This window comes from Dermacentor albipictus, chromosome 7 (assembly GCF_038994185.2).
Source record: "Dermacentor albipictus isolate Rhodes 1998 colony chromosome 7, USDA_Dalb.pri_finalv2, whole genome shotgun sequence".
NCBI classification, from domain to species: Eukaryota; Metazoa; Arthropoda; class Arachnida; order Ixodida; family Ixodidae; genus Dermacentor; species Dermacentor albipictus.
Window position 1 is genome coordinate 90,172,093 of NC_091827.1, and position 26,639 is coordinate 90,198,731.

Sequence of the window (26,639 nt, forward strand, 5' to 3'; positions counted from 1 at the left end):
ATGGGTGTCCTCTATACAGCGTACACTCACAACTTCCTACTATCTACAAACGAAAGCCTTCACTGAGCACTTGAGTCGAACCCTTATAGACATGCTATCAGAATTCTTTTTCAGCCAACCACCATGACTGTGACTTTTGTCTACATTACAGTACCTTTACTTACAGCACCTCCCGTCTCGAAAGTGCTGGCTATTCCCCCTTCTACAAATTGCATGGTATACAACCGACGCTACCAGCAATATGCTTTTATTCACCATGGCATTAGGTAGCGATTATGCCCGTGCACTGGTGGCCGGTGCTTATTATGCAAGCCAACTTGTAAGCGCACCTTAAAAATCTGCAGCATTTTGTCCCCGTGCAACATGGATCGAGTGCTTCCACGCACCAACGATGCTCCGCAGCTGTAAACTCGAATCGCTCCGCAAGTGCAGTGCAGCCTCGAGAGATTGCGTATATAAAAATTAACAGCACTAGCCGCATAGGAGGTGCAGGATTGAAGTTTATTTATTCTCGTGACAATACTTGCACAGGGGCAGCGGAACGAAAAGCCAGGAAAAGCGACCTGAAATTTTTCGAAGCACGAGAACAGCCACACCAAACAGCAGCACAGGACAAGTGCAGGAACACTCATTAAAAAGAAGCAAACAAGAGACATCCATCCACACTACACACAAATGATGTGACAATCGCAATTCTATATGGTAATAAATAGCTTTTGGTTGACAACTTATACAAGCAAAGACGGCATTTATTTATTTCGTAGGTAATGGATAGCAATTTGAGTGTTGCAAATTAGAAAAGTGAACTACCACAACACACTGCAAATTAGCATACAACTAAGCGAACATTCGTACGCAAAATCCCAAAGTATAGCAACATTTGAATTACACAGAGAAAAACGCAATTTTTAAGGTGCTATCGGGCGAATGTATGAGTGCTTGTTCTATTTTTTCTTGCGGTTAAAAATAAAAGGTGAAATAAACTGGAAGCTTTGTTTCCATTCTTGTTCCTTTCACATTCAATTGAGTCTGTACGTCGGTCTCAAAGTTTAAAGACTCAGCATACGAACCAGTATGTGGACTTAATTAAGCACGCAACGTATTTCGCGTCGGTCCTGCTGAGCCTAGTTCGGCGAAAATGTGCGTCTTGCGCCTTCTGAGGTCTTCAACCTAAAATATTAGAATGCAGGTCATTAATTAGACTGACCCATATAAATTTTTAATAAGCATTGACGACGATAACTTATCTATTCCTCCTTTTCCTTCGGACACAATCTCCACATCTAAAGGACTGCGTAATCCGTTGAGTGCATAATAATTTGTCCACCTAAAAAAATTGTGATCGGGTGGACATAACCACGATTCCTTATTTCCTGTGTAGAGAGCTGCAACGCCAACAGACCCACAGAGCGAGGACAAGCAGATTGCTGATTTTACGAGCGACTGCAGAAAGTAATAATAAAGAGAGAACGTGGACTATATATAATGTCCACTCATAACATGGCTGACATGTAGTCGGGGCGAATGAAAAGTTTTTCCATGGCTCATACTCGACGCTGGCCCATCAAACGGTGCGGACAGATGGGGTGGAAAATCGGTCGCTGGGCGAAAGCCAGGCGACATGTTGGAAGCTGACTCGCTGAGCAGCTGTGTAAAAACCGGCTCTGGTTCTCCACTGTCACCGCTACCGCGGGATGTCGATGGTGGCCGAGGAGGCATGCCCTCGTCACTGAATTTATTTCGGAACAAAGTTGAAGGCCGAGAGCGCAGCGGCGGCTGCTGCGATCAGCCCGGTCGAGAACGAGAGCGTGTTTCACGTTTCTCGCGCCACATGCAGACACACGGCGCTGATTAATAAAATTCCGGGTTTTACGTGCTGATGCCACATTATGGTTATGAGGCACTCTGAAGTGAGGGACTGCTTGACCACCGGGGATCTTTTCCCCGCAGCCTATGACGGTACACGAGAGCTTTTCCATTCCGCCGCCATCGAAACGTAGCTGCTGGCGCCGAAGTTTGATCCCGCATCCTCATGCTTAATAGCGAAAACGCCCAAATATATACGGCAAGTCTGTCGCGCTTGTTATGTGGCAGATGAGTTGTCGGGATGATACAGATGACGCTACAGATGGCTTCCCCCACAGAGCTGAAGTCTACATAAAGCTGAAATGGCGGATGTACAAGGCTGGTTGTCAATTCGATTCGTCAACGTGTTCGCAGTGGTTCAGGTTGTGGATCCTCTGGGAGTCGGATGTGAAATTAGCGTAGTGCAAGAGGGCAGTGACAAAGGCACGCTCTTTGCACGATCTGGCAAAGCCGACATGCTGGTCTGAAGTGGACCGAGCCGTACATAGGGGCAGAAGAAGTAAAGTGGCACAAGCACAGGCGCAATCTATCCATGCCTGTGGTTGCACACACGACACTATTGCACAGTAGGGCACACTGTTCTTTTTAGTGGAGGGGTACCAGACCATGGCAGCGCTAGAAGGGCGATGCGAGGGTCACTTCGATGGCACCAGCGCAACCTTAGTCGCTGCCACATCGTCCAGTAGTGTTGGATCTCGGGTGGTGTGTAGGCAGAAGCATGACTGTAGGCATAAGCAACGGCGGCACAGGAGCTGACTCTGGGACTGCGGTATCACGGACCATCAACGGTGGCAAGAAAGTCGCATACATGGCAGGAACCTGTCATTAGAAGTACCCCGGATGTAAAAAGGGTGCGCGGGCTTTTACAACGGACGCGGTGCGTGAGAGGCAGGGGCCAAGGCCTCCGGGGTAGCGCATGTCTCCATCAACACGGCATTAGCCAATGGAAACCGGTGCGGCTCAACGTGGTGCCACGGCGGAAGAAGAGAGGTGGTTGGTTCTAGACCTGAGGCGATGGACGCCGAAGGAGTTGGTGGCGGCAGATGTGGTACCCCATGGTCGAGCTCTGGAAGCGGGAGGTACCGGGATCCGTAATAGTCCAGCACCGCAGGGCGCAGATCGTCGTAGGGCCATGGGCTGGCGCACGGGTCGACGAAAACTTTATGTATCTTGCACGCTAGGGCGTTCTCAAGGATGACACGTTTCATCGCTTATGCACTGACCCCTTTCAGCTCCACGATGACGTCGATCTGTTCGAGCAGACCACTAAACTGAAACAGCGGAAGCGGCGGGAAGAACTGCGGCGGATTCATGGCAGCGGTCTGCTAAGAGAACGGCGCATTATATTTGGTCACTATAGTAGGAATTCATGACGGCGGCTGAAGCTACGCGAAACCCTAAATTTGCATCAGAAAAATGGCGAAGGCTGAATACTTAGCGGCGGCGGCGGCTAGCTGGATCCAGAACGAAAGCACGTGTGTCATGGCTCGTGTGACATGCAGATGCGCGGTGCTGATGACTTTGGCTGATAACTATTCGCGATGATAAAAATGACGCTGCCTCACTTTGTTCTGGGCGGGGATTCCTTCTGCCCTTTTTCTTAATTCTATGGTTGCATTTAAAAAGCTATTGAAGCTCGATGTCGCCAGTGCTGTTTGCGGGAAGCTGCGATGACACTCCCTCGATGATGAGCTTTCTTTCAGCTTGTTTCGTGGGAAGAGAGTGCAGCAGCCTGTCCCAGAAGTTCGGCTCACCCCAACGCAGGTAGTTCGCTGCACGCACGTACAGCCGCAGGTCTTCATCAAGTGTACCAGGCAATAGCTCGTCCACAAGGACAATGACAAGCCGATTGACGTTGTCCAGCAGAGCACGCTGGTGTGCCAACCGGAACTCTAAGCGGCACCAGTCACTCGCCAAGAAGTTCCTGCGACACCGGATGCAAGCCATTAATTTCTCAAATTCGTTTTCACTATTTACTGCACTATAACATTAAAATGACCAGCAGCAAGCATGCGCAAACACATCTAGAAAGCGTCGCTCATCTTGACGACAACATGTCACATGTACATCTTTACACAAGTCCCAATGGAATGCGGGCAAGAATACATAACGCAGTCTCTATCGCAAGTCACCGAAACCCTAACATCGGCCAATGAGTAAGGTGAAGGAATATCAGTGGAAACAGGGCCTGATATTTATGGGCTGTGGCTTTGTTATCAGACCACTGGCAAACAGCGATGATGGAGCAATGACTCCCTGTGCATTGGAATCAAACTAATGGAATGGAGTCTGATGGAATTAAATATGTATTTCATTTCGCAGAATTCCAGTCAATCTAATAACCGCAAGTAACTTTGCCTAAATGAGTTAAGGAAAAGAGAAACGAATTGGAGGAAAGCCTTTCGGGTCAGAAAGACAAGCCTTCCTGTTGCTACCTACCATTGGGAAAAAGGGAAAGAGTGGATGAGCCTTGCTGCACAGTAGAACCAGAAACTGTCACTCAGGCCAGTGCACCTGAAGAACCGCACTGTGGGCCGGTGTTTTCGTTCCCTTGATATCTTGCGCAATTCTTGTGATTGATACTAACTAAAAGATTGCACCTCTCGATATCTCCTATTCTTATGGTTCATTGAAAGGCGAGGCTCTTGGTTTCGGCAGCATTTATGCCAAAAATAGCATAAGAAGTTACATTGGCCAGTCGCCTGCGCTTCAGGACAAGTATTACGGGGCGCCTGCTGTTCAGAGGACGTTCCGCATACGCTACCCTCGCTGTAACTATGCCGCTCAGATTTCCTGCATAAGTCTAGTATGTACAGACGCCCCTGAATTCAGGATGGCAGCATGGCGGCCGCGGTTGCTCGAGGATAGAGGATCGAATACATAATGCAAGCAATGTGGCTTTGCGTCCCACATGCTTCCAATTGCCTTTTCATGGGCAATTTCCTTTTATCTCATCATTTCTACATTTCAATTTTCGGAAACTGTTCATTTTTCCTGGGCTGTCCTTGTATTCATTGTCATTTTGCATCATGTGGTGCCAGCTGACATTCGAGATCCTTGATATTTCCTATTATCCTCGCCCGCCGTCTGTGATACATGGTGTCCCAGCTAAAATGAGCCATGTCGATAAAGTGTTGTGGATAGTACTCATAGATCACCGCGATGGAAGAAGCAAGAGACTGGACTAGCACCATCAGGCATATAGGCGCTAAGGTGGTAGCCGCACATAAACGTACTCACTTGACATATAAAGGGCAATCCTTTGTGGGCCTTCTGTTCCTATATGTTGGTGACCCGGACGTGATACCACATCACACAGTATACGTTTACCAATTTTCTTCTCGACGTGATGGAAATGGCCGCCGGTATATGGCGTCTGGAGTGAAATGGAAGGTCTTCCGTCGCCAGACTGAAACTTCCTGATTTCTGGCCCTCGGACCGTGAACTCTGGTTCGTCCACATCGGTGTACAGTTTCGCCATCACCGAGTCAGATCTCCAGGGGCCATGTACGAAAATGCCGTGACTGCGCTTAACTCGATCACTGCAGTCCGCGACATTTTGCTAGCTCCTCCGTACGATGATCACTGCGCCACCCTGAATAGCAACGGATTCAACAGCTCCTCTCATCGGAGGAACTTGGTGAAAGAAAACTGACTGAGCTGTTTCGCCGCGTGACACAACTCCTAGGAACCAGCCCGACATCAGCAGACTGAAAAATTCTTCAGGAGCTCTTCTTCCAGCGTCTACCGAACCAGGTACGCATGGTTTTGCGTGCCTCACCTACTACCACGACTGCCGAGGCCTTAGCAATAATGGCAGACCCGATTATGGATTCTTTCTATCCTGTGACATCCACTGTTGACCGTTGTAATGCACCCGATGCGACACAACCCTAGTTACTGTAGCACTTTGACGAACCCGACAGTTCAAGCACGCTCCTTGTTCTTCAAGTAGAGGAGATAATTGACCAGTTGGCTGCCTTAAGATTTCGTGCAAATAACATCAGCAATTGCATCACTCGCATGAAGAAAACGTGTAACGCGCTCTGTCTCTCTTTATTTGTTGGAATCACGCCAGATATGGCAGTCGCGCACAGCAACGCCGTGAGCCTTGCAGCTTTCCTGGAAAAGGTCGGGCCACTCACTGATGACGATTAGCGCTGCTGGCCCTACATCAAGCTGTCTCTTCTACGTCACTGAGCGTTTGACGAAAGTTTGCTATCTTGTAGATACTGGTGCGGAAATTTGTGTCATTCCATCTACTTTCATCTGTATTATCAATCCCATTACTGTCATCTGTATTACATACGGTGCCCGAGAACACGGGTGGTTGGCGGCCGTGTGGCGATTAACGCGCCTTAAACAAAGTGATGATCCCGGTAGGTATCTTATACCCCGCATCAACGATTCCAACGCATCACTTAATTGTTGCTACTTCTTTAGTAAGGTGGATCAAGTAAAAGCCTCCCATCAGATTCCTGTCGAGCCTTTTGACATTCCTAAAACCCAAATTATTACCTTTTTACATGCCATTCGGCCTCCTTAATGTCACTCAAACATTTCAGCGGTTCTTCGATCAAGTACTCCGTGGCCTTACTTGTGGCTTGGTCTATTTAGACGACATTCTTGTATTCAGTCGCTCTGCTGAGGAACACGAATCTTACCTACGTAAGTTGTTTTAACACCTCCATCAATATGGCCTGGTCGTATACATCTCGAGCAGAGAGTGTGGTGTTGCTTCTATCAATTTCCGAGGCCATAGAGTAGACGAGCACAACATAGAACCTGTCCCATCCCGTGTTGGAGCCATTAAAGATTCTCCACGTCGGCCTTTCACCAAGCAATTACGCGCATTTCGCGGCCTCACCAATTACTTTCGCCGTTTCACTCCTCGTTGTGCTTCAATTTTCCAGCTTTTGCGCAGTCTACTGTCTGGCACACCACGTGCAAGCAGGCCTACATCATGGACTACTGCTGCTGAATCTCATTTTCTCTCTGCTGAGAACGCCCTTGATACTCCTACTTTACTGACATACGTGTTAGCCCCATGTTTCAACGTCTGGTAGGCAAGACATGGCATCCTATATATTGACGCGGCAAGAAACCCGGTACAGCACCTTAGATCGCGAATTGCGAGGACTGTACCTCGTAGTACTCCGCTCACGTCACAGCCTTGAAGGGCGTCAGTTCATTATGCTCACCGGCCCCAAACCGCACGTTTATGCTATTACCCCTAACAGTTCCTCGCACAGTCCCAGCGGAAATCGCCACCTTGCATATATCTCCGAATTGACTACAAATATTCGGCATATCAATGTTGCCGATAATCCCTTGTGGACGCTCTGTCACGGATCCATATAAATGCAAGCCAAGTAAATCGTGCTGGTATTGACTTCGACCGCCGCGCTACCACTTACCGCACAGACAGTGGACTTCAAGTACTCCAGACTGCCACCGATTCTGTGCGCTTGGAAGATATCTTACTGGCCGGCTGCAATTCCCCAGTGATACGCGACATTTCCACGGGTCGTCCTAGACCGTGCATTTGGCAGTAAGTTTTTGACTTACTACACTCATTATCGCACCCTGGAGTACGTGCCACACAGCGTCTTGTCACTTTCCGCTATTTGTGTTCGCCTATGAACGCAGATTTCCGCTGCTAATTTCTGTGACGATAAAGCCTTCAGTGACGATGATACTACCTTTGCGACTTTAAGGGCTACCTGTATGTCTTGGTCTCATTAATAAAGTAGTAAGTACTAAATAATAAGTCAGGTTGTAACTCTTAACTTCGTGGCTACATGTCAGTAGAAGGTTTGTGGAGCGCGTTTGCAATGATCGCTGTCAGTTGTTTGCAACTGGCTACTCCGTTAAGTGCAGCTCTGTTTTCAGGGCTTAAAGGAAAGCCACCTTCCACAAAAGCCATTGGCCGCGACAACTTCTTCATGGTTATTCGAAGCGAAGGTCGCGCGTAACTGACCCGACGGCGTTTAAGCCCAGAAAGCCATATGAGCTCTTTTACACTGCTTGAAGGTAACAGGCATGAGTGCCAAACCTTGCATAGTGCGTTCGATTGGCCTACACTCATGTCTTTTCTCTGTCCCTGTCTTTAAATGTTTCATCTGTTTCCAACGTGAAGGGTAGCACTGAACAATGTTCAGGTGACCTGCTTGCCCTTTCTGTGAGGCTTTGCTTAAACGGGATAAAAAAGACGTTCGCACATGGCTACGCGTCGAGTACTACGGAAACTCGTGTCTGCATATGTGCAATACACAACCTTGCATCGACATTGCGACTGTGAATGAATAACGGAAAGCTTTCGGATATAGTCAGTACTACCTATTTTATTAAGAACAACGCAAACACTATTGTTGGCCTCTACAGGACTTGGGTAACAATGTATTTAATTTCATCGGAGCAGAAAACCGATCAAACTAGACTTGCTTAGCATGCTCCATGTTAGCTGGTGCACATAGTAAGTGTACCGCTGCGCTACGCGTCTGCACGTATCTAGTCAAGGTAGTTTTTGAGCCGGGATATCATCTCATTGCCGTCACTTGCTGGTTGGCCGCTACTCTGGCTAAGGCCTGCTACCTGGCGCTGTTTTGTCTGTTATGCAATTATATACTGAATAAACAAGACAGTCGATCAGCTATAGGAATTGGAACTGAGATTTCACATTACGCGAGCTGGCCTATTGCTGGTGTATGGGAAATTACCCCCTGTAGCAAAGGCAGAATGACACAATATTCTAAAATTGAGGCGTACGATGCCTAATCATGGTGCGAGGTTTAACAATCAAACTCCCACATTATCATGAATGCGAGAAGTGAGCAATAGAGCACGAAAATTGGGATGCCCAGCTGTCTTGAAATAATTATAATTAAATAAGCGTTTGCTATAATAATACAAACACCATGTCCACACGACAGCATACATGCTTCGTCGTACGCTAGAGTTCGTCACCAACATCGCACAAGTGTGTCTACCAAGTATATTCACTTTTGTCACAACGAAAAGGAGAGTTCCATCTCAGACAATCACCAAAGGTTTACCCTAACATCCACTGTTGTCAGCTGCACGTGAAAGAGTAACTACTTACTGCGTGAGAACAAGAAGTGTCCGCCGTGAGCGCGCCACAGCATCGTGAATGATGTCCTGCAGAAGGAAGCCGCCCTTGAAATTGCGCTCGTAAGTGCAGCAGGAGAAGCCATTCGCCTCCAGTCCCGGAATGATTTTTTCGTGTATCCAGTCGGCGTCTTTGCTGCTGAACGACACGAACACATCAAACAGCTTATCCGTGTCCAGCTCGTCCTCCGCGGCGCCCCACGCCAAACCACACACACCACGACCACGTAGCCACATCTTCAGCACCTGCTTGTAGCGTAGATAAGCGGCAAACAGCGCCAATATGATCGCCAGGAGACCTGTTCGCCAGCCAAAGCCACGTATCAATTCAGGGCCATGAATGTACATGTTGTCCGCTTCTTACGTCAACAAACATCGACGCCTGTCTGAATATTTCTCCGATTGAAACATACAATGGCATTATTTCATGAAAGTTTTTCGCTCATTTTGCCTCATTGAGACAACGACGCAGTTGCTCTACTCCTGTGCACCAATAGCGCTACCCTATACGTGGGGATTCCCTGGTGACTGTTATACGCAGAGCGCTTAAGTTGATGCGCCTCTTCTCGACTCCCATGAGTGACAATGCGAAGCTGCCTTAGCCAAGGTGTAGAAAATCCTGATCCAGTTGCAGACAACGCACATGTATTGAAAGCTGAGCTAAACAAACCATCACCGAAAATCATTGATCAGAGAATGTAAAGTTCGCCCTCAGAATGCATCCGCAAGTTACCGCCACGTACTTGCGAAACCGAGTAGATACCAGTCTCTTATTTTGTATTTGCTGTCAACCCTCGGTATTCACGCATTCACCGCGGAGCTACCTGCAACTTTGAGAGGCCTCTTCAGTAAGCGCTTGGGCACGTGTATCCTCTTGTTTGCCCAAAATCCAGTCGATGCTTTCCAGGAGTATAGGCTTCTTGCCTGCTGATTCATAGTTCTGGTGCTTTGAGTGCATATTGTATAATTATACCTTAGATAATAAAATTGACGTTCATTTTATTCAACAAACTACGTTTTCACTGTTCTAGTGAGAGCGCGCGGTCAGCACCTTTGGCAGTATGTGCCCAACCGGCGGTCCCCCGTCTTCGCATCCGTCCACTTTCATGTTGTGATCCTTTGAGAAGATCCTGCCGCACTTTAAAGCCTCCCACACAACTGCTCCCGCAAGGGTGCAATTGACGCTAACATCGTACGGCCACCATCGGGCATTGAAATACTCCCGTTCAGTTTCCAACATAGCAATTAGAAAACAAGCATAACGAATAAATTACATCCATTTCACCAGGTTGCTGGGATTTTTAAGATCACTTCGCTCACCGCGTTACCCGACTACACGAAGCTCGAAACATTCTAGGTGCTCATAAATCACTTACCGAAAACGAGCAGGAGGTACACCACTCCTCTTGGTATCGCGGGCGGGCAGAGGTCTTTCTCTCCCAAAGTAACGAATTTCTTTTGAGACACGAGATGGTTGGAGTTTCTTGCACAAATGATGTTTCTGGCATCCCGAACCTATCGAAGATAAGCGCAAGGTTACAACCGCATCAGAATCCACTGCATCAATTTGAAAAAACATATATTACTTAATATTTCAGGTGGCATATTGCAAACCCTATTTTCTCTTATCCGTACCTAAAAATATTCGATAAACTCCCACGAAGAACTGCTAAAACTGCAATAGCGATAATGATGAACACAGCTAGAAGAAAGAGGTGTACCAGTAGAACAATTTAGTCTACAAATCAAATCCTAAGCCAGATCCCCACTTTATAGAATAATATTTATGCCGCTGGAGAGACTTTTCAGCATCCTAGTAAAAACCTCATATGGCAGATACCAAGTAGCATTAGTCACTATGTCAAAGTTCTCACCACGTTGCCATGAGCTTGAATCCACTGTCTAAACCTGTAGTCCACGCAATCGCAGGCATAGCGGTTGCCAGACAGCCAGATGGAGCTGAGGTTCAGTTGTGTCACCAGCGAGTACGGTAGACGCTTCAGCTTATTGCCGCGTAAGTCGAGGGAATGCACTTTCTCTGGAATAGAGGACACGTTTAGACCAGACAAGGCATTGTTGTTTAGCGACAGCACTTCGAGATGAGGAGCTGCTTTTTTGACAGTGCCGTCCAAGTATCGCAGTTCGTTTCCGCTCAGGTCCAGTCGTATGGTGCCGTCCGGCAACACGTTCGGAATCCTGCCGATAGTCGCCGACGAGCAGTTCACATCAATTTCTCGCCTACCGAGAGATTCATCATTGCATCTGCAATGACATCCAGGCTCGCATCCATCCTCCCACCTGAAGAAATCTTCCTGCGCTAATTCGCGCAGTTGCTTTCCTTTTAGCCACCATGGTTGCACGCACGTTGCCATTCCTCTTGCCCAAATCTCAGTATCCTCTTTCATAAGCCAAGCCAGCCTACAGTCGCAGATCAAAGGGTTGTCTAGAGAAGAGAAATCAGGAGAGAATCAGAAACAGGAAAGGAGTTCCAACTTCCAAACGTCGCTTCGTAAGCGAACGCTACGTGGTTACAAACGAATCAGCAGACGCATATAAACAAAGCGCTTCTCATTTCCTGTAACAGTTTGGCGCATAACTAGGCAGGCTGTAGTAGTCTGTCGTGAAGTTGCAATCTCTCTATATCAGCGTGCGCACTTGAGTGATTGTAAGCCATTGAACTCCTGTGTTTAACTGTCACATTAGGCCATATATTATGTGTATTGTCTGAAAGAGTCTAGCCGCGATGAATATCTGTCCGCGCACGCTTTTGGGTTCTGTTACGACTAACAAGCACCACTTCACAAACTACCAAAAAACCGGTCACAAACCAAACATTGTAGCATTTTAGAGATAAACCTTAACTAGACGCTGTATCCGTATAGATGAGACCGCTTATTTTGGCCACAACGTTGCATAAAAATTTACACGTTATTTGATCGGTTGCATTGTTGCTGAAATACCTGTTCAACCTTTTCTAATAGCGGTGCACTGCCAACTGGTTTGCTGCTTAGTAGAGTGCAGTCCGCTTGGCGGACGGATAGCAGCCGAATGCAAGTTGCGACTTCTGAGTCCACAACAGCCCAGTGAAGTAGGGCAAAGAACACAACCCTCACTGTACTAAGATTATTTTCTGATGAACGCAAACTCAAAAGTGTGAAAATACAAACTAATATGGCGTGTCCAAATGCCGACATCAGTGATACGGCTGCGTAGAAGTTATCGAAGCAAAGAGGACATAGTAAGAACACGGGGGCAGAATGAATTTATTCAAGATCAAGGCATGGGGATCAAAGCGAAACATCACACAAACACAGCGTTCAAGAATGCTCATATGGCTCAAGTTCTACAACTGCCTGTCGCCTATGTATCGACCCTTGGCACCTCCTTCTCCGATATATTGGTCGGTCGCTAAAGATCCTAGTAAGAAAATTTGGCAAAGTGGGCTAGGTAAATGCACGGATTGCTATCGCTCCGTTCCATAACGTTTTGTGCATGCGCGGCTTACTCGAGGCGCAAAGATCCGGTTGATAATCAACGCGCAGCAGCGCAGGGACCGCAGAATAAGTGTTACGAGGAATAGTACAGGAATTGTTTGACGGTGTAACAGAGCCAAGCATTGTTTAGTTGAACAATGTGAGCTATATTCAGGGAAAGGATCAAAGAAATGAAAGGAGGTACGTAACTGTAAATAGTCACAGCCAGAGCGCCCGAGATTTCCAGCGCAAAATAACTTCTTCGGAGGAGCTCCACTTGATTCTTGGCTAGGTTCAAGGAAAGCAGGCCGGTCACACCGATGAAAGCCGCTTCCACGTTGGTGATGTTGTTCGCCTCGAGATAAATGGCAGTCAAAGCGCTGTTATTGCCAAACTCCCGTTTTTCCAAGCTCGATATCTCGTTAAACGCAGCACCCAGATATTGCAATTGGGGCAGATTTCTTACTGAACCGTTGAGGGAAAGCAGTAGGTTTCTGTCCAGGTGCAATCTTTTTAAAGACAAAAGGCCTTCAAATGCGTGCTTCGCAATCCACCTGATCTTGTTTGAATCCAAATCTATGTGTATTAGGCGAATGTTGCCTTGAAACGTGCGATCCTCAATGCTTGAAATTAAATTGCCCCTCAGGTAGAGCTCACGGAGCTCTGTCAGTTCGCTGAAGGCATCGCTGATGTCCAGAATCTGGTTGAACGATAGCTTCATTACCTCAATCTTTCGCGTCCGATTGAATGCCTTTGAAAGCGTCGTTAGCCTGTTCATAGAAACATCTATGTGTTCCAGAATCGAATCATGTGCAAAATAGGAGTCATTTAAGAACGAAATGCTATTATTTTTTAGGTCTAGCTTGGTCAGCTGGTCGAGTAGCTTGAAAGCTCCCGGCATTATATCGGTCACGGCGTTATTGCTCAAGTCGACACGTCTAATTCGAGATTTACGGTATGAAAACTTGGTAATAACTTCTATGCAATTCTGTCCGAGGGCGAGTTCCTTCAATTTTGGCAACGTGGATCTTGCTATGGTGTCCGTATGACTGATGTTGTTCTGGGTGAGAAGAAGAACCTGGAAATAAAGAACATACATTTGTGAGGCTAAAAATTAAGGCAGAACTCATTTCACGATCGCCGTCGACAGTAATGCGATTAACATTCAACCAATTTAACAGCAGCCCGTATCAAGGAAGTCTTGTTTATACAAAATCAGTGGTGGTCATTCTGAAGCTGCCATTGCTTCGTCTATATGTGACACACACTGTCACCCGTAGCGGCTTACATTTGTATGGAAATGGCTTGCCAAAATGTTGCACGTGAGCATTACGGCATGATGTTGACGCAGTCACAACTATGAATAACGAAAAAGAAATAACGTTGATGGCAAGAGAGAGAGTGGCATGATGATGGCAGCACGATGACAATGACATAACCATATCGAAGTGATGACTATTAACGGCGACAAGACAACGACGACATGAGGTTAACGTGATGGCGACGACAGCATGAGGACAACCAGCTGACGAAGCTACAATGCCTATGATGGCGAGGCCACGGTGGCAACGGCATGAGGACGAACGCTTGACAGCAACTGCCTTACGACTACGCAATGATGACGACAGCATTACAACCAAGGCACAGCCACAACTGAATGACCGTAGCACGATTACGCATGGATATTAAGAATTCAACTTCCATATATATATGGGGTTTTCTGTTCGAAAACCACGCTGAAGTACCAACGTTGTGAAGTACCCGTAGCAGGGAACTCAGGAAATTGTGACCACCTGGGTTTCTTTGACGTGCACCTTAATCTAAGTACACCGGTGTTTTCGCATTTCGCCCGTATAGAAATGCAGCCACCATGGCCGGGATTCCATCCCCCGACCTCGTGCCTAGCAAAATGACAAGAATGACGATGATGCAACGACGAAGGCCTTGTGACGATTACGGCATGAACACAAGAGAATGACGTTTCTCCAGTGATGACGACGATTAAAATGACAGCGTGACGATGACAGTCATGAAGACCATTGCATGACGATGATGTAGAAAGACGTCGGCATAACAACGGCGGCATAATAGCGATTGACTGATGAAAGTTTGAATACGCTAGAATGACGTCGAGAATACGACGAAGGCGTTATGATCACGACGGCTTGTCGACAATGAAATTAAATTTGTGAAGTAATGGAGATGGTAAAATCAGAATTTCACGAGGAAAGCATGGCAACTATTGTATGGCGACGATCGTGTGATGACGATGGCGTGACGAGAGCCGCATGATCACGCTAGCATGACGAAGATGGAACGACCAGGACCATGTTATGGAAATGCCTCCTTTACTAGATACCACCCGCGTTGTCCGTAAACTCGGTTCCTGGCCCTCTCCCTTTTCTCTCCTCCGCGAAAAGGCAACTAGCGCCGCTTGTGGCGGACGTCTGCAACCTAGATCACGTGCTGCGGCCTCTGAGATTACCATGGCGTCTATTGCCATCTCGGAGGCCCGCGATAACGCTCGCTAACAGACGCCCGCGGATATAAAGCACCGGCGGAGCATTCAGCCGCCGCTGCCACATCCGCCGGAAGTTGAAAAGGCAACGAGCGCCGCCCCACGGAATTTCTGCTGAACTAACTTCAACTAAGGGAACCGCCGCCGCAATGGGAAAGCGAGCAACGCGGATGGCATCTAGTAAAGGAGGCATTGGTTATGGCAACAACACAACAACGAACATAGGATGATGACTGTATGATGGCGATGCAAAGATGACGATGAAATGACAAAGATTTGCAGGCAATGGGATGACAACGAACATACGAACACGATCGCGTTCCAACTACACAAGGAGAGTCGGGTGAAAAAGCTGTAATGGTGACAATGCGCGACCACGATGGCATCAGGAAAGCTACCACATGCTAGTGGCCAAAGCTATTGCAAAACTTGAGTCACTAGGTCGTCGTAGAAGGTGTGACGACAACACGACGACGAGAGAGAGGATACGAAGCAGGAATGATGAAGATGGAGCGACCACGACAGCCTCACGACCTCGTGGACATAACTAATGCTGCAAGGTGGTAGACAACTTGGGCTTCAGGGTAGGTGCGTGAGGATAGATGAATAGACAGACAGACAGACAGAGACAGACAGACAGACAGACAGACAGATAGATAGATAGATAGATAGATAGATAGATAGATAGATAGATAGATAGATAGATAGATAGATAGATAGATAGATAGATAGATAGATAGATAGATAGATAGATAGATAGATAGATAGATAGATAGATTCAAAACGGCTGAACTAGGCGAAGAATGTTAATCGCAATGTGTGTGTACGCGTGCGTGTGTGTGTCTGGGAACGCACGTGCTTAGATCACTCTTAGGTCCCGACCATCAACAGTATTTAAATGTTTACTTGCCGTATCGCCACTCACAATGTGTACATAAGCAGGTCTCGATCAAATTTGTGCCGAGGCTGATATTCCAATTTATCTGATCATGAAGAGCCCGATAAGCATTCGAGTAACCAAGCAGGGTTTTCTAAGTGCAGCCACAAGAATTGAATACGGTTACAAAATATTGTCATGTTTATAGGTTTGCTTCTTCAGTGGATTCGCCCGCATGCCGTCGTTCGTGAGTGCTTGGTGCGGAATCCCAGTAACACGCACGGCTGCAGTCGGAAGTGGTTACATTCGGGTTGGATCGCTATGCTTTGTGTGACGGAATCTTCCAAGCTGAAAACGATTCTAAAATTATTTATTCATGCTACGTCAAACCTGTGCAGAATCACGGGATTACATGAAGGGTGCGCAGCGAAAGTGGTAGGTTTAATCAGGTGGAGTGACTGGACGGATGGTGTTTTTTAATAGACTTCATGGACTGCACAAGAAAACAAAAAAATTTCAAATATATGGCAATGGGCACATGGCCTACACCTCGTGCGCGCCAGTTAGACGGGAAGAGGGATGCGTTAGAATAACGCTTTATTTACCTGGGACATTTAGTAAACCTACATTTAACATACTGTTCACTCAGCAAGAAGCATATCTGTAAATATGTTTTTTCTTCAGTTCGCAGTTTTTGGCAAATACCATGCCGTAAATATTTTGGAGCCTTCAGCGTCCATAAATGAGACGAAATTCGTTCTAGCGTGCCTTCGCAATCTCTACACCGCAACGAAATTGTACACTTATACGGTGCGTGGCACAGCACTGGTGACGGTGTCCTGCTATGCACTTGTTACATTTAAATGCGTAAGGACTTGTATGCTTACCGAACGAAAAAAAGCTATCCATGCGTGCCATAAGACGATCGCTTTCAAGACGGCATCCAAAGCACCCGATGAATTCGAATTCGTGCTGCCTCTCGCTTTAACGCAAGCTACGCGGCGAGAACACAGAGCGTACGAAGCTGTCAGCACTCGCCGCAATAAGCCCCCCTCGCAGTTCGCTTGCAAGATTGGCGCCCGCACCTCCCTCTTTAACGCCAACTTAATGGCGTGAACACATCGCACACGAGGCTATCAGAAGTCTGCGCGCTCTGTCGCCAGCCCAGACCACTCTCAAGGTAGGGCCCTTGCAGCGGCGCCAGATGCAGCCGCCGCCGGAGTTCAGTTGATCACTGTTCACATAGGTTCGATGTGTGAAAGGATAAGGCGCTAAAGAGCGATCACGCCTTATAATGATCGGAACGTCATTAACGCGCCTGGCGCGACCACCTATAGCAGTTTCCTTCAGTCATCCATTCATCTTGCTTTAGGCTTAGCTTTCAAGTTCAGTATAATACTAACATGTCGAACGCAATAGACAACTACGACTTATCTTCAGTCATTGCATTCTATCGTACTAGTATACGGAGCAAAGACTTCGAGATTAAAAAAGAAAGAAGCCTCACAAGAAGCTAAGAACCGTGAAACTATATTGGAGATTTATCTAAGGCGTAATGTTAAGAGACAGGCAGACGGCGGTGTGGATTAGACTGCTAATTGGGATAGACAATATTTTAGTGCATCTGAGCATTTCAGTGATCACTCTATGTTCGTGATCTGTCTGTCATCGTTCCGTCATCACCCGCCAAGGTTGCTCCATGGCTATGGTGTTGGGCTGTTGAGCACGAGGTCGCGGGATCGAATCCCGGCCACGGCGGCCGCATTTCGATGGGGGGAAATGCGAAAACACCCGTGTACTTAGATTTAGGTGCACGTTAAAGAACCTCAGGTAGTCAAAATTTAAGGAGTCCTCCATTACGGCGTGCCTCATAATCAGAAAGTGGTTTTGGCACGTAAAACCCCATAACTTATTTTCGTTCCGTCATCGTTACGCTCTAACGCCGGCCATGTGGTCTAATTTGTTTATTAGCACGGCCAACTAGTTAGGTGCTCATGGGCATGATGCTATTGTGGAGGTTGCATCGTCGTCAATGCAGCTCTGTGAACTGATTCTTCTCCCGCCGCCGTCGTCACATGCAGTCGTATTGTATTTGTTGTCACCCAATCGCCGTGATGCTGTCGCAGTCGTTCCGTTGCCGTCATTGTAATAGCTTCGTCCGCCTTTCATCATTTCAGCCTCGCCACACAATCGCTCTCTGACTGTGGTCGTGATAGCATTATGCTCATGGCGTCGTAACCACACCACCTTCGACGTTCAATCGATGACAATCATTTTCATCATGGTATCGTAATCAAACTTTCGTAATTCGATCTGAATAGACCGCCCTCGTCATGCCGTCGTGGTCAATGTGTCTTCGTCAGACAGTTGCTATTGTGCATCCGTTATTAAAGCGTCATCGTCATGACGACGCGGTCCTAACATCCTCATCCTTCCAGCTTTGCCATTAACCTCCCGTTAGGCCTTCGTCATCACGCCATCGTCATACACGAGCTTCGTATTACGGACGTCGTCCCGCGATTCTCGTTAAATGTTTCTATAGATCCTCACTGTGTATTCGTTAAACAGTTATCGTCACGATTCGCTGTCACCGCCGCCGTCATGCTGTCGTCATAACTCCATCTTCGTCACGCAGCGGTCGTCCTACCGTTATCATCGTGCAGTCGTCGTCACATTTTCGTTTCACGAACCTCATCAATTCAGAAACGTAAGCCTACTGTAGGAATGCCCTCGTCATTATAGTACTGACATGTTCATCATTCCGTCAACGTGCTTCCTTAATAATCATGTCGTCATTTATTCGTCAATATGCCGCTCTTGCCAGGCCATCGTAGTCGTTTCACAATTATAAGAGAATCGCCCTTGCTAAGACCGGCTCGCTGAGGTGCAAGTTTTGCCAGCCAGTTGCGACAGCGGAGCCGACGTTTCCTGGCACGCCACCGCAACCTTCTAGCCACGGCGTCACTAAGTCGACTGTTTGAAGAGAAAAATACTCGCGTCCTCGACTCTCCGTCGCAGGAGCCAAGATGAGTTTGACGAAGCAGGCTTCGTGCCTGAACCCGCCACCACCAACTGGTCTGCTGTGAACAAGGCAGTCCCCGAGGGAACGTAGTTCGGTGCCCCTTCCCACGCACCGTTCCTGACGTCAGCCCCGAAATCTGCGAAAACCGTCTGACCTCGGTTGAGGACCGTGAACCTGTGCGGAAGTGTGTGTGTGCGTAATCCCTTGCGCAAAAAGGCGACTCGTCTACGGTGCCTAATCGGCCGTTTCCCTCACCTTGGGATAGAAGGGGGACCGAGTGTTTATAAACCGCTCTTGTGCGGCTGCTCAGGGTACTCAGGGTCATGCTAGACTGATAAACTGCAACGTCCTGATGTAGATACAGTAAATAAACCCATATACCTTGTTCTCCATGAGAAGCAGTCCTTCCCTTCAACAACGTCCTCAGCATCGGTAAGTTGGACGACGCCATGGACCAGCTACCATCTAATGCATGCCCGACTCCAATATTGACAAGTGATTACGAGCGATGGGATTGATCCCCCAATCCTGACAACTGTATGCCAGCGCTGGGAGTCTCTCTTTACCGAATACGTATTAGTGAACGCCACTACGCGCGGCCTCCGCGATGGAGACTTCTGAGCCGGCTTTCTTGCTTGAAAGGTGGGTAAACGCTTAGAGCAAACTATGTGAAATATGTTCTTATAATGTTTGAATAAATAAATGTAGCGTAATAGAATGAAGCCTCAATGCAGCAGTCGCACAGATTCGCAGCGACCGACTGCGCGTCTGCATGCTTGTCCGCGCACTGTTTCGCTTTCGCCGTGTGCGCGCTTTCCCACCGTGCCATGAGCTTTAGGCCGCAGAATATGAGCATTTGACAGTATACAAGCAACCATTGTTGCGTGGGCGCTATCAGAGCTGCTCAAAAATAATTTCATTGTAGAGACTTCAACGTGATGTGCCGTCATGACGATTCAATCTTTTTTTTCTTCTAAATTCTTGGACGTTTTTATATAATTTCTCGAGTTGCGTCGCACTGTTTTTTTATTGGTGCTTTCAGCGTGCGATTTCCCGCTGCTCCTTTTTTGTAATCCAGTGCACAGAATTCATAACACAAACTTGACCATATGACATGCTTTTTTAATGTGCTTCTTACCGCTCCCTTTCCACTCCAGTGAACTTGCCAGTATCTATAGCATCGACAAGTTCAGAGACCAAATTAGTCGGGCAGCGGATTCGGGCGAGCATCTCAGCGCGCGTTTTCCGAACATCGCAGACCCGGCGCCGCAGCAGAAATCTTCCTCGTGTCTGTGCTTGCTGCATACCCGAGTTGTAGCCAATGACTGTTTGCCGGTTTTATGTTTCGCGAGCCAAGCTTCACGCAGCTTCTTGTCTTGCGGCTACGTGTGAATAAGGCTGACACCAGGCTCCGTTGCGTACGTCCGGCACTGCGGCACCGAGCAGTATGCCTACCATGTTGCGCGCCTTCAAAGGCAGCCACTACCTATTTTAGTGCTTTCCAGCGCTGTAAAGGAGACACTTGAAGCGGGAAAATCTCGCCACTAAATGAGGACCGCAGCGTACGAGGGAATTTAAACTCGTTTTCCGCTCGCTTCGGCACCCCCAAAGCAGCCGACGCGTCCGCTATGTCCACGTGATCCCTCCTAGCACGTCACGCCGACGATGGCGCCAGTTTTTCCAGTGGTGGAGCTCGAGGCCAATAAGGCGACCTCCAACTCTGAAATCGGACTAGAAGAAGTAGTAAAACATTCGGTAAGCTCCCTCGCTCTTAGACCCGACATGCTAGATTAGCTAAGAGGGTTTTTAGGAGAATATCTCGACAGATTCAGCGATTGGCTGGGTAGAACCGAACTAATAACGCATGAACTAGAGCTGACATCAACCGAACCTGTTCTAATCAAAGCCTTACAGGGTGTCTCCAAGACACAGAGAAAAAATGTGGATGCAGAGATACAGCGCATGTCAGAGTTGGGAGTTATTGAGCCCGCTCAGATCAGATCAGATTCGGATCAGCTGTACCCGATACCGAACATTGAGGAACGAATTGAAAGATTTAGCGCTGCTAAATACATTACAACTATAGATCTCGTGTGGGGGTACTAGCAAGTTCCCCTTTCAGAAACTGCCAGCCGCTATGCCGCATTCATCTCACCTGTAGGCACTTTTCGCCCTCTCGCACTCAGCTTCGGGCTGAAGAACGCGCCCTGTAGCTTCTCTAAATTATTGGATATTGTCCTAAGAGACTTGCAGGAGTTCGCCTTGCCATATCTTGATGATGTAGCAATTTTTTCGGACAGCTGGGAACAACACGTATCGCACCTCAAACAGGTGTTCTCACGGTTGAGGGAAGCCGGCTTAACGATGAAAGCGGAAAAATGTAGGCTTGGTTGTTCACAGGTTACTCATATTGGCCATGTCGGCCAGGGCACTACACGGCCGGCCGAGCTGAAAATAGCTACGATTGGAGAATCTTATCAGCCGCGCACGAAAACAAACTTTCGTTCATTTTTGGCACTTGTGGGGTACTATCAATGGTACATGCCGAATTATTCGCAAATGGCAAGTCCATTAACGGACGCCCTTCGTAAGGGAGCACCGAGTAGCGCACACTGGGATAACGATGAAGAGAACGCTTTCCAAAGTTTGAAAACGTCATTGGTTTCTCGTCCTGTGCTTCGCGCGCCAAACTACACGAAGGAATTCATAGTGCAATGCGACACAAGCGACAGAGGTATGGGTGTGGTACTAAGTCACATCGTCGACGATAACGAGAAGCATCCTATCTTCTATGCCATCCGTAATCTAACTGGAAGAGAGGTAGCATACAGCGCTTCAGAGAAGGAATACGCTTGTTTAGTTTGGGCCGCCCAGGAGTTGTCTTGTTACTTGTACGCAACGAAGTTTATCTTCGAGAGGGACCGCTGTTCTCTGACGTGGCTTAATCAAATGTCACACAAAAAATGGCCGCTTGCTAAGATAGAGCCTCACTCTCCAAGAGTACAACTTCTCCGTCAGATATAAGAAGCGACAGTTGCATAGCAAGCGGATGGTTTGATCAGGCTAATTTGAATTCTGCGTTTAAGGGTCCCGCCTAAATTTTAGGGTTACTATTGTTAATTGTGTTTAGCCAAGAAGATCACCTCTCATTCAGCAGGATTCCCTCCATGATTGCAGAATTTGTCAGCACGAAATTGCTTCAAATGTTGGCATAGCGAAATTCAGATTTTTTGTTTCTGCACTTATGTTTTCTTTGAAGCCTAGCGGGTCTAAAGTGAGATCGAAAGTACGTCATCTCGGCACGGAGCCGTGTTGTGGGGTTCGTTTTGCAGTCGCCTGTCCTTGTTGGATGTTGTCGGTCGGTGACATTATTACACAAGTGATCGCTGCGAGCCAAGGCGTCACCCCCTGGCCACCAGCCGCTCTCTTCCTTCCCAGCGGTTCTCACCGCTGGACAGTCGAGATTTTCGGGCCATGAAGGCGCTTTTAAGAACGGCCCGCTGAGGTGCAAGTTTGCCAGCGAGTTGCGAAAGCGGCGTCTACTTTTGCTGGACCGCAACCCTCTAGCCACGGCGTCACTAAGTCGACTGTGTGCGGAGAAAGATACGCGCGTTCTCGACTCTCCGTCGCAGGAGCCAAGATGAGTTGGACGAAGCAGGTTTTGTGCCTGAACCCTTCACCGCCGATCTGGTCTGCTGTGAACAAGGGAGTCCCCGAGGAAACGTAGTTCGAGGCCCCTTGCCACGCACCATTCCTGACGTCAGACCCGAGTTCTGCGAAGACCTTCTGACCTCGGTTGAAGACCGTGAACCTGTGCGGAAGGGTGTGTGTGTAATCCCTCGCACAAAAAGGCGACCCGTCTACGGTGCCTGGTCGGCCGTTTCCCTCACCTTGGGATCGAGGGGGGACCGAGTGTTCGAGGGGGGACCGCGCAACCGCTGTTGCCCGGCTGCTCAGGGTATTTTCTCTCGCTGTCATGCTCGACTGATGAACTGTAACGTCCTGATGTAGATGCTGTAAATAAACCCATATTCCTCGTTCTCGATGAGAAGCAGTACTTCCCTTCAACAACGTCCTCAGCGTGGATAAGTTGGACGACGGCATGGGCCAGCTACCATCTCATGCATGCCCGTCTCCACTCTTGACAACTGTTTACGAGCGATGGGATCGATCCCCCAATCCTGACGACTGGATGCCAGTGCTGGGATCGTCCTCAAACTCTTACACACATAAGCACGTGTTGTAGTACTGTTGCCGTAACTCCGTCGTGGTTGCGACGTTACCTTCATTCCAGTTTTGTAATCCGGCTGTCGCCATACCGTTGCCGTCACGACAACGTCACCACGCACATGTCACCATCCCATTGTATTCAAGCCGGTATCACCATTCTGTCCTTGTTACACCATGGCCATCTCGCCATCGTCACTAAGCCGTCTTCATCTCTTCGTCGTCAGCGTGGCATCGTCCGAATGGAGTCCTCATGCCGTCATGCCCATTGGCGACTTTGGCAAGCGAGTACGACCATAAGGAACACTGATACCGAAGACAAAGCATATTTTGTTGCCACCAGCCTAATAGTTGGTTGTGTAGTTGGTTGGCCGCTTCTGCACAAGCTGAGGCTGACAACGACGAAGACGCACTCTCAGCGAAGGTACCGGAGCAGGAACAGTCTGCTTCCATTTGAACATACTTGATAGCTTTGTCATATATATGGCAGTGTGACTGGTGGACATGCTGGGCAAACTGTTCCATGCACTGTGAGTGACAGGAAGCTCCCAACCTAGCAACACCTTCGACGCTAACCTTCGCAACAGAAGGCGACAGCTAAGACAACCACCAGAACTTGACTCACTCTCAATAAAGCGTAAAACAATGACAGCCAGTTCAATGAGCAGCCAGATTGGAGAGACCGCCTGCTCTGTGGGTTTTCACGATGACGCGTTCGAGGTTGTTGAGGACTGCCAGGACCACTACAATCGAGTTGCCAGCGTCGATAACTGGGACGACCACCAGAACCTCCAGTATGTTTACTTCGCCCTCGAGGATTCGGCGCGCATCTGGTTCGAAAACCATGAAGCTAATTTAGCAACTTGGCAAGAATGTTGTAGCCCGCTGCGCAATACCTACGGAAGTTCAGACCGGAAGGAGCAAGCAGACCGTGCTCTCAGTTCCAGGTATCAAAGACCAAATGAGAGTTTCGCCATGTTCGTTAAGGACATGTCGCGGCGGTTCAGGAGCGCTGAAGCCGGCATAGCAGAAGAAAGTACGCTTATTGGTGCGGTGCGTGAAACATTAGTTGTTCGCAGCTCCAGTGCGCTAGCCACCAGGTATCGTAGCTGAATCCCTTAAATGAGAAGAACGATGGAGTGTAAGCTGCCGCAGCAGTCGTCGCACTCCAAGCGCCCAATCAACTACACATCTCTCTGTAATCATTCATTACGACCCCTGATTTGACGACCCTAAGATAGCTCGTGCGCAGTATTGTACGCGAGGAGCTGCAACAAATTCATGCAATGACTCCTCAATCCCACGTGACTATTTCAAATGATGCGGTTTGCAAAATATAGGTATCTGGTAAAACCGCTGGTCACGCCGCCAGTCGCAGCCCCTCTCTTGACGTAAGCCGAAGACTTAATATCTCCTACGCCAGCAGTCGGCTATCCGACTCGAACACCCACGCAACCGACGGCACAAGCCTTCTCTAGCCCTCGATACTTTTCCAACACTCTGCCTTCCGCAAGCCCAAGTCTACACGTTCGGAAATGCAGTGTTTGGAACACTCAAGACAATCGGCTAATCAGCTACCAATGTGGTGAAGCGGGTCACATATACCGCGAGAGCCCATACCGCAAGGTGGGCCTTCCTGGGTTTCGCCCAGACGCACGTCGACACCGGGATGGTAAGCCTCCCCGAGCATTTGTAGTGTACATGGCGAGCCAACAGTCCCCATCTCTTCCCCATCGCCAATCGCGTTTTCTATCTCCTTGATGTTCTACGTTACCTCGCCAACACTTGCCGTTGCTCATGGCACTGGGGGCAGATTCATTAGGTCCGCGGGCCCACGCCGGGGAAACTAGGAGACGCAATTTCCGGGGCTGAGGCCGCTGCTCACGGATCTATGAAACACACTCTTCCGCGGATAAGCAAGCCGACCGCCAAAGATTCTCTCTCACCGCCGCATGCCCTCGACTCCAAAAATGTTTCCGCAGACATCTCCATTCGAGTCTACAGCTACGCGGTCCCTGCTCTCGTGCACACTGACGCCGATAATTCGGTTTACGTTAAATACGAAGTATTTTATCCATGTTCAGCGGTTGTTTCGCATTCACGTCAAAAGTAACACAGACACCCATCGCAAAGCACCGTAGAATAACAGAACAGACCGAACGTCCCGTGCGTAAGCACGCCTACTGCGAGTCACAAAAGGAGCAAGAAGCGATTCGTTGTCAAGTGAAGCAAACGGCAGACGACGACGTAACTCAACCATCCACCAGCCCATGCACGTCCCTCGTTGTACTTCTCAAGAAAGAGGACGGCACTCTTCAGTTTTGTGTGGATTAGCGCAAACTGAAGAGGGTGACGAAAAAAGATGTATACCCCCTTCCTCGCATATATGGCTCTCCAGACACTCTTCGACATGCCCAATACTTCTCCTCAATGGATTTACGCAGCGGATACTGACAGATAGAAGTTGATGAACGAGATCGCGAAAAGACTGTTTTCGTAACTCCTGATGGCCTGTACAAATTTAGGGTGCTGTCCTTTGGATTATGATCATCTCCCACGCGATCTTTCAAAGGGTGATGAACACCGTGCTTTCAGGTCTTAGGTGGGAATCATCTCGCCTATTTAGACGTCGTCGTTGTTTTTTCTGGGAAGTTTGAACAGCACTTGCAGCAACTTCAGTCTGTGTTCCTCGCAATTCGATCTGAAGGCCTGTCATTAAAACCTCAGAAATATGATTTTGGTTATCCGGAACTGAAGTCCCCGGCCACGTTGTTAGTAATGAAGGTGTTTGGCCAGACCAAGAAAAGAGTGTATATGTTGCCGAAGTTACACCACCAGCCAACAAAAGGTACGTGCGTCGCTTCTTGGGCCGCTGCTCATACTACAGACGCTTTGTGGAGAATTTTCCAAGATCGCAGAACCTCTTACACAATTTGCGAAGGAGGAATTCTCGTTTGTTTGGAGTCCGCAGCATATAGCGGCCTTCTCCTTGCTTCAGCGGTGCCTCCAGACACCGCCCTTACATGCACACTTTGATGCAGATGCCGACACTGAACTGCATACTGATGGTAGCAACATTGACCTCGGTGCAGTCCTCATGCCGTGGCAAGATGGCGTTGAACGTGCTATCACTTACGCTAGCCGCACTTTCACCTATGCAGAAACAAACTACTCTACCACTGAAAGGAATGCTTAGCAGTCTGTGTGATAGCTAAGTTTCGGCAATATTTATACGTTCGTCATTTCAGAGTGGTTACCGACAATCATGCGCTTTGTTGGCTAGTGAATTTCAAAAGACCCTTCAGGACGTTTTGCCAGGTTGAGCCTTCGTGCTCAAGAATTTGATGTAGAAATCGTCTACAAGTCTAGCTCAAGGCACACTGACGCTGAATGTCTTTCACGCGCTGCACTTGCAACGGTGTAAAGTGATACTGATGATGACGGTCGTTTCCCTTGCGCTGTTAATATATCTGACTAGGCTCGGCAAAAAAGGGATTATTTAGACCTCGGGAAACTTAGCGACTATCT

At 48.2% G+C, this 26,639-nt stretch overlaps 1 protein-coding gene and 1 long non-coding RNA gene across 2 annotated transcripts in view; one reads left to right on the forward strand and one right to left on the reverse strand.

The window, feature by feature from the left end:
- LOC135916755 (uncharacterized) overlaps positions 1 to 26,639 on the forward strand; it is a 218,629-nt gene that overhangs the window by 176,249 nt on the left and 15,741 nt on the right. The window lies entirely within an intron of this gene.
- On the reverse strand, positions 1,300 to 13,188 carry LOC135908731 (protein toll-like). Its single transcript, XM_065440582.2, has 3 exons — positions 13,125 to 13,188; positions 8,969 to 9,293; positions 1,300 to 3,790 (listed from the first exon to the last, which is right to left on the reverse strand). The coding sequence occupies exons 1-3, from the start codon at positions 13,186 to 13,188 to the stop codon at positions 3,493 to 3,495; spliced, it is 687 nt and encodes a 228-aa protein (XP_065296654.2). The 3' UTR covers positions 1,300 to 3,492.